Source organism: Limulus polyphemus, unplaced genomic scaffold (genome assembly GCF_000517525.1).
Source record: "Limulus polyphemus unplaced genomic scaffold, Limulus_polyphemus-2.1.2 Scaffold1437, whole genome shotgun sequence".
In the NCBI taxonomy this organism is placed as follows: domain Eukaryota; kingdom Metazoa; phylum Arthropoda; class Merostomata; order Xiphosura; family Limulidae; genus Limulus; species Limulus polyphemus.
The window spans coordinates 266,916-276,239 of record NW_013667047.1 but is presented as its reverse complement, the minus strand read 5'-3'; the positions used below and the strand labels follow the sequence as shown (position 1 = coordinate 276,239).

The window sequence follows — 9,324 nt, the reverse complement described above, 5'->3', positions numbered from 1 at the left end:
CTGGGGTCAGTCACGTCAACAACGAGAACTACTGGGGTCAGTCACGTCAACAACGAGAACTACTGGGATCAGTCACGTTAACAACGAGAAATACTGTGATCAGTCACGTTAACAACGAGAAATACTGGGATCAGTCACGTCAACAACGAGAACTACTGGGATCAGTTACGTTAACAACGAGAAAGACTGGGATCAGTCACGTTAACAACGAGAACTACTGGGATCAGTCACGTTAACAACGAGAACTACTGTGATCAGTCACGTTAACAACGAGAAAGACTGGGATCAGTCACGTCAACAACGAGAACTACTGGGATCAGACCATTAGGAGAAACTATTTGGATTAGACATAGTTCTACATTTCATTCATACACGACCAGGTTTGGGTAAGGCTTAAAGTTAGATGGAAACGAACAATAGAGACAGGTTAGTTATATCAACAAATAATGGATAAGTACTGGATACATGAGGAACCGTTCGGAGCAGTCACGTCAATAACACAACTACTACTCGTATCAGTCACGTCGAAAACACAAACACTACTACCAGTCACGTTGATAACACAAACACTACTCGTATCAGTCATGTCAATAACACAAACACTACTCGTATCAGTCACGTCAGTAACACAAACACTACTCGTATCAGTCACGTCAATAACACAAACACTACTCGTATCAGTCACGTCAGTAACACAAACACTACTCGTATCAGTCACGTCAATAACACAAACACTACTCGTATCAGTCACGTCAATAACACAAACACTACTCGTATCAGTCACGTCAGTAACACAAACACTACTTGTATCAGTCAAGTCAATAACAGAGACTACTGGGATCATCTCATTAAGACAAACTACTTGGACCAGTGACATCAGTAACAGAAACAAGTTGGATCAGTCATATTATTAAGAGGAACTACACTGATTAACTACACCATCAAAACAAACTTACAGTTGTGACATAAAAAAGAACCGAGTGGATTAATTACGTTTTAGACACGTTGGCTAATCAACTAAACTATTCGTATTTGCTGCGTGAACTACTTGGCTTTGTCATGTCCACCGAGTGAACCAATGGAACTGATTTGATCACATAGTAAAATACTTCAGTAAGATGTTTTACTTTTACATCAAACAATAATGCAATTCTAGTTACAAGTAAGCTCTCCCTTCAGAATACATCCTTTGACAGGTACCTTCATAACCTGGAGTTGGAAAGGTGTCAGAAACAGAACAGCTCAGTTTACCAGGAAAACAAATAGAGTTAAAGGGAAATTTATAAATAAAATCTTAAGTCACAAATCATTTACAGTTCTTGGAAAGGGTTAGTTTAAATGTTAATTATCACAATAGAAGAATACTGACTACCAAGTTGCAAACATAGCTCATTTTTTTATAATAATACCACTCATGAAAACTTGTTTATCCCATCTCAAGTAATTCTCCTAATGAATAGAAAAGTTATTTATCGTATAAAAAATAGACACAAAATGCTCTTTGCAAGGCACTATTTTGAGGAGTAATCTCTCATATTGACCTTTTCACATTAGTATCAAATTTTCAAATACTGAGGGGAAGCCATTGATGCTCTATAAAAACACTCAAACAATATATTTAATTTTGAAAAATTCATTATACAGTTTGAATTATAAAAACGAAATATTCGAATTAAAGTCAAAGAGATGGAAAATGGAACTCGATAAACATCATACAGCTCTTATTTTGCATCATATACTTTTGATGCAATATGCATTAACAAGTTGAATGTACATAATATGGTTTTAGTCAAGTAGTTAATATCAGATAAAACAGTTGGTCTTAATAACGTATACACTTCCATGCTAAACTTGCACCATATTAACATAGTGAAATTGCATTATGTGATAAATCTAGATGTAACAAAATTTTGCATAATATGAATTTAAATTTATAGATATTAATATGCTAAACGTTCATAAAATTATTCAAATCTAGTACACACATCTCAACATACTAAATATGCATCACTTGGTTTTCATTTATATGACAATAACATGCTGGATTTCTATGACTTTAATTCAGTATACATTTTGTGTTAAACTAGCAATATTCAGTTTTAATGTACTAGATATTAAACTCGTGTCATACCGTTTTAGTCTATCACACAGTAACATGCTATAATTATATCATTTTGTTTAAATTCAGCAGAATTAATGCCTTAAATCTGCATCATTTGGTTTTAACTCAATAGGGTTAACACACTAAAGTTGCATCATTTTGTTTTAATCTAGTACAGGTATAACATGCTATACTTTATTTAATTGGTTTTTATTCAGTTCATGTTGACATGTAATATATGCCTAACTTTCAAAGTTAATTAAAAGTCTCCACATACAGCAGACCTATATAAAAAATCACTTTAGAAACTGATTAATAGTGAACTTCTTCTACAATGTCTTTATTTGATTATCTTTAAAATATACATTAACTCTGTTGTTTTTGCAAATGCAAACTGCAAATTCCTACAAAAACAGTAGAATATATATCTGAAATAATTATGTTCTGTAAAAAAAAAAACTAATTTTATATTTAGAAATACCTTCAAATCACATTAATATCTACTTATAAATGAATCTTGACAATTCAGAAATACTTAATTAATTTCTCAGTATACAAACCAAAAGCTTTTAAAAGGATATCTACACAAAATAGATTATATCTACAAATCTTCATATCATAATTAGCACATTTACTTTCTAAAAACAACAACAACAAACAACATGACTTTGAGGTCCCCTTGGTGATGTAACAAGTTACATCCTCTTGTTTTAACATTGAAACTTTGAAATGTAGTTTTCAAATAACTTTACAAATTATGTTTTGTTTTACAACTAAATAAATTGAATAACAAAATAAATGGATCTGACCATTAAACACAACTTAACCATTAATTGTATTGGTTTTATTATGTGAACAAGCAAAGCAGATAAGGCATTTTCTTATGTCATCATCCTAACAAACTACATTTCTCAACCTATTCTTCTTCTTCACCTGTAAACGGGCAGATGTTTTCTTGGTTTTCACAATTAAATTTGAAGGTACATAATTTACTTTTGGGGTCACACAACATGATCAGTACAAACACAATCTGCACCCACAATATGATAATAATTTTTCCAAAACTTTCCTCTCTATAATTAGTAGCACCTTTTTTTCTAAGTGATAATTGTCAATCTACAGATATTACAGCATCAAAATCTGAGCTACAAAAACAAAATTTAAGATGAATTCTTAAGAATAAACTCCACATGAAAGTTTTAAATTAAACTTTGACACAAAAAAATAATAAAAAAATAAAACAATGCTAAGCATATTATTCAACATTTGATAACCAGTTTAAAGTGATTTAAGTTATGATATCTGGAAAATGACCTTACGGGAAATTTTTTCGTTAAAATTACCTAGAAAAGAACACAAAACCTACAAAATTAGCAGATCTGAAGCAACATAATCTTATCAGTTTGAGGAGAGAAATATGGTATGGAAATCATAAGAACATTCTTCTTCTGTATTCTTGATAAAAGGCTTTGTGTCGCAAGGTTAGATGTTACCGTTGAACATCACATATTTAATTACTTCCACCGGGCCACATGAATGATAGATTGGCACCACTTTTCCTAAAGGCTGGTGTTATCACATTTGAGTCAACTTCAATATGAATTATCTTCTCCTTGTTTCCTAGCATACATTGAAGTTGTTTCCCAACTAAAACCTTCAAGTCTCGCTTCTGGGCACTAAAGAAACAGCAATTGTTGTTGTTGTACAACATTTATAAAGTTTTAACTCTAGGATAGTCAAGAAGAATTCATTATATTACCTAAATATCAGCATAAGTAATATGTCAATTATCCATGCGTATTAATCAATATTTGCCTAAGGAAGAAAGGGTAATTTGTATGTCAATATCAGAAAACTTTTTTTTCTTTTTTACCTATGTTATCATTCTAAAATCACCGAAGATTTTTTACATAGTAGGAAAAACGAAGAAACAACTTATAAAAACAAACTAGTTTGTCAATGCTATTGTGTGAATATTACTAGCAGCTAAATCTCCACAACTACTTTTCTATGTTGGCTTTTAAAGTTATACATACAAACACACACATTTATTTACTAGAAAGGGTCACCTTTTTATTTGGTTTTACCACCCGGGTTTCTGAATGAAAATAACAGAAAATACAAGCAACTTTTTTCTTTTTTTTTTTTAAATCACAAACAATGATAGTTCATACTACACAATGTGATATATGCACTTTGACTATTACAGGAAACTGGATCCCAGATTTTATAGTTGTAAGTCTGTAAACTTATCACTGGACCCACTGATTGTCAGTTCATAAGAAATTGTTTAACACTCCAGTTAATCAAAAATGCATAAATGTAGTTTGTTATATAAAGAAAATGTAAAAACTCCATTATTTCATTATACCATTGCATTCAAGATTATGAAAGATGATTACAAGTTAAATAAACATTACTCTAAAACATATAAAACACAATGCTAAGTGTACATACAATCTAAACATGACTTTTTATTTATAAGATGGCCGAAGTTTACACTGCCATCTTTGTTACAACATTCCTTATAAATCTGTGATTAACAAGATTCAGATATTCGGCCAAGGATGAAACTGGTTGTGGTCTTCAACTCTAGAATGTTTTAAGTTTTTAAACTACTGATAAAACTACAATATCAATATCAATGTAAAGGTAATAAACGTTAGTACTGATAACCAAAATAAAAGTGTAGTTTTCACATAATGTAAAACACTTAAAAAAAACAAAAAACTTTACAACACTCACAGTTTCCAGTGGTGAGCCACGACTCCAACAAGCTCACCAACTCTGTTATCTTCATTGTGCGAAGTCAGAGCTATCACAAAGTCATTACCACCACGCAGATGAAGGATTACTAACTGATCAGGGCCAGGACCAACACTTACTCCGGTCAACTTGAGATAAAAAAAAAAAGAGTCAGAAATAACTTAAAATCAACTACCAACTGGCAATGACCAAAACATACATTTACAGTAGTCAGCTACAAAGTATATATTGCTTTAAAAATAACAACTAGTCAGGATCAGGACCTCTACTTATAACAGTCAATTGTATAAAGTTAAAAAACAAAACAAAAAAAACATCATCGTACATTATAGGTAAATAGTAATAATACACTAATTTGTTTGTTGTTGCTGCATGTTTAATACTACACATTAAATAAAATGCACTTAGCAACTAGTCAAGATCAAGACCTATAATTATTCTAACAACTTACAAATGAAAATAAGAAAGAATAAATAACAATATGTCACACAAGATATATCTGCCACATTCTGTACCAACAAGGCCTTTCACCCGATACAACGGCTCAACAGGCTGGCTGAAATATGACAACCACAGCAGTAACCGAGATACTATTAGGTTGTCAAGAAATTAATGTCATGTTTTGGAACACTTTCATTAACCACTCCCAAAAAAACGTACATCAAATAAAATAGTTTAATGAACCTTCTAAATACCACATTAGTGTAGCCTATATAATGTTTAAAGTTTAGTATACTCTAATCCCTTATAGTGATGGCACACGCATTCGGCATGTAATGCTGTTTGAATACAAGAAAGGAAACAATGCCTCTGTAGCCACAAATAATATCAAAGAAGTTTATGGAAATGCTCTGAATGTTCATAAGTGTCAATAATGGTTCAGCAAATTTCCTTCAGGTGACTTTAGCCTTAAAAACTGTGATGCCAGGGGCTGACATTTTGGAATTGATATTAATGCTCTGAACATGCTTGTTGAGTCTAACCCAAGGCAACACATTTGTGAAATGGCCCTGAAATTACATGTCTCTCATGAAACAATACGTAAACATCTAAGGAATATGGGAAACTCCATAAAGAAGGTGTTTGGGTGCCTCACGAACTCTCTGATGATCATCATTTCTAATGTGTGAACGTTGCTTCATCTCTTCTGGTGCATAATGGAGTAATTCATTTCAAACTCCTCAATCCACAGCGAACTGTCAATGTAGAGATCTATAGTCAGTAACTGGAATGTTTAAATCAAGCCCTTCATTAGAAACGCTCGTCATTCGTAAAGGTGTTCTTCTTTTCCACGACAATGCACATCCACACGTGGCACATTTGATGCAACACAAGATTATGGAGTTGGGTTGGAACGATATCTCCCACCCACCATATTCTCCAGATATGGCACCATCATATTACCATCTTTTTCATTTGCTGTGGACTATATTATGTTTGTGAAATGTAGTTAACTGAATAAAAATGCCATATTTCATAAGTAAATACTAGTAATACATTAATCAATTGGCTGTAGCTGCAAGTCTGACGATACACATTAAGGAAAAGTGACCGTCTCTATTCACATTTAAGTATGTAGATTCATTTTAGGGAATATACGAAGGCAAGGAAGAAAAATAAAGAAAATGTTAATAAGCACATAATTTTATGGAAACGTTTATATATATATATATATACATATAAAAAATAGACATTTATTCAATTTTACCATCTCTCCATACCTAACTGAAAATACATTAATAACAATAAGAAGGAGAATAAAATAATTCACTCATTGTTTCAGATCATTATTAAGAAATAAAAACCACAACAATAACAGATATGAAAGTACAGAACATGTTGAGATAAAAATTTGATATTTCATACATTTGTTACAGGAGTTTCTAACTTGCAGAAGACAGTATTATATACACAGAAACATTGAATTGCTTGAGTTTGTTATATGGGTTCTGACTTAAAGAACAAAACTTATAACCAAAGTAAAGTTCTTGATATTCTTATGTTCATTTTAGAAATATTTTGAATTAAAAAAAAAATAGCTTATAAATTATATTACAAAACATAAATTTCTTACATCAGTTATAGGAATTCCTGACTTCAGTGGTCTAAACTTTTTATTGTCCAGTTTATAAAGGTACTTGTCAGTTACAAGTAATACTCGTTCTGCACTTTTGTTATGTTTGTTGACCTAAAAAACAATTTGTCAGGTTTATGAACATTATAGTATAAGAAAACAATAATTAAATATATTTTCATATCATTATACAACACAGTAGTAGAAAACAATAACTTTTGATAATGATTTAAAATGAGATGAGATCAATATTTCTTTTCTATGTAATTTCCCACAACAGGGTCAGTCGATAGGACCAATCTGTGCTGGAAAAAAAAAGCACTGACTATAATTCCAAATTTACTATGTGTATCTATATGAAATGTTACAATCTTTTAGTAAGATATACAGGTCTGTTGTACACAAGACATCAGATGTGTTGCAAAAGTACTTGAACTCAAAATATGTCTGTGAATTGACAACCTCAGTCTGACCAGATTCTGTCAAGTTGGAGTGTAAGGTGATGTTCATGTAAATCCTCTAAAACCTCAGAATCTAGAGTTTTTTTTAGTATACTGAATCTGTTATTTACTCTACCATAAACTGTGTTAACTCAGCAGTGTAAGGTAAAATGAATAGTTGGTAACTCTAACATCAAACACATAACACGATGTTGAATGGCAATCTGTAAAATGTCGTGGAAAGTGCACTTTGACTCACACCTGCACACATAAGGTTAATAAAACAAATATTTCTCATAATGTGAACAAAAACTGAACAAAGGTACAAAAACTAATTCTAAAAATTCATTACATTTTCATAAATTTTATAGAAAATATTTTACGTTGCAAGAAAGAAAAATAGAAAATCGTTTTTGTTGTGAAATAATAAGTTGGAACTGAAAGTTGCCAGATTAACAAAATCTTGTTCACACTTAGACATAAATGTTCTCAATTATACATTTAGCTGTTAGTCTGGAGGGGTTATAGATCAACGAAACGAGAGTATCCTACAATGATTTTAGGAACTTTTCTCAATTAGTTTCAAGGTGACACATTTGAGGGAACACTAGTGGTTAATGTTACACAATATTTTTCTAGTTACTTCTGACGTGTAGCACGTGATGTGAAGTTGATTTTTTTCAGCTAGTGTTCTGCGATACAGATTGAAAGGTGTTTTAATATTATGGTCACATGTAATACATTCTCAGGTATTTTTACAGTTATTGAAGTTAGGTGGGGTCTATTTTGGTGTCTTTTCACTTAATGTTGAAGGTAATGTTGTATTTTAATAATATATAATGTGTAAGAAACATTTGAAGGTTTTTTTTTCTTGATACTACACCTTGTGTTTGTTTCAATTACTTATATAGGTTACATAATGTATTTAAAAAAATCTTCTCAACTAAATTCCACAGATAATGCAGATGAAAGGTTTTTTTTTTCCATTTGATGTCATGTGATACATTTTTAAAGTTGATATTTTTTTTTATCTAATGCTATAAGTTACATACTAGAACCTATTTTCTTAGAGAGTGTTATCAATCATAAGTTCAGTGTTTGTTTTTTCCACATAAACAAGTATTGTTATAAAAGTGATAATTTTGCACAAAGTATTTTTCACAGATATAAAAGATAGCATGTTATAATTTTTTTTTTTTACAAATATATTTACATTCTTGTACAGAAACTTGGCACAGTAAGTATTTTGTATTTATTTATTTACAGAGGTAAACAACTTGTACAATGTTCCCTACATGCTAAGCATTTTGTGTTAAATATATTTACAGATTTTTGTATCAATTTTTCTTACAAATGTAAATGATAGCCTCTACTTACTTTTCTCACAAAGCTAGAGAAGAGGGCATTTTGGAAACGATCCTTTGACTTGAGACTTCCCACAGAGCTGATAAATGTTGATGAATTATCATTTTCAGGGTTCTGCATATTTATAAAAAAACAAATGCTAGATGTTACTATACTAAAATGTTAAACAATACCATCAAGGGTTAGAATGTATGTAATGTCTACATGTGACTATTTCTTAATCATTATTAACTTCCAGTGACAACAAACTGAAAAATCAACTCAGTAATCAGTATTATTAATATATTGTTATTAAGCTCTTATCTATAAAGATTAGAGTGCATTGTTTCCCCATTGGGTATCCTCGCTGTCAGCAATACTTACGGCAATTTCAAATCCTTAATATTATAGTAACAAAAATTTTCATTTGAAGAAAAATCATTTATAGTGACAACGGTTTGTTTCCTCAATATTTGTCATGTGTGTGTGTGTATGTCTATATATATATATATATATATATATATATATATATATATATAATAAATAATAATATACTACTAACTATATATACATAATTATATTAGTAGTATATATTATAT

At 30.8% G+C, this 9,324-nt stretch overlaps 1 protein-coding gene across 1 annotated transcript in view; it reads right to left on the bottom strand.

Moving 5' to 3' along the window:
* Positions 1 to 9: 9 nt before the first annotated feature.
* The window catches only part of LOC106463556 (unconventional myosin-Id-like), a 66,206-nt gene continuing 56,891 nt past the window's right edge, over positions 10 to 9,324 (bottom strand). Inside the window, exons 19-22 of the mRNA XM_022391094.1 lie at positions 8,759 to 8,860; positions 6,942 to 7,055; positions 4,847 to 4,995; positions 10 to 3,777 (exon numbers count right to left, since the gene is read on the bottom strand). Of these exons, the coding sequence (XP_022246802.1) occupies positions 3,612 to 3,777; positions 4,847 to 4,995; positions 6,942 to 7,055; positions 8,759 to 8,860 (531 nt within the window). The 3' untranslated portion in view covers positions 10 to 3,611. The remainder of the gene's footprint in view (positions 3,778 to 4,846; positions 4,996 to 6,941; positions 7,056 to 8,758; positions 8,861 to 9,324) is intronic.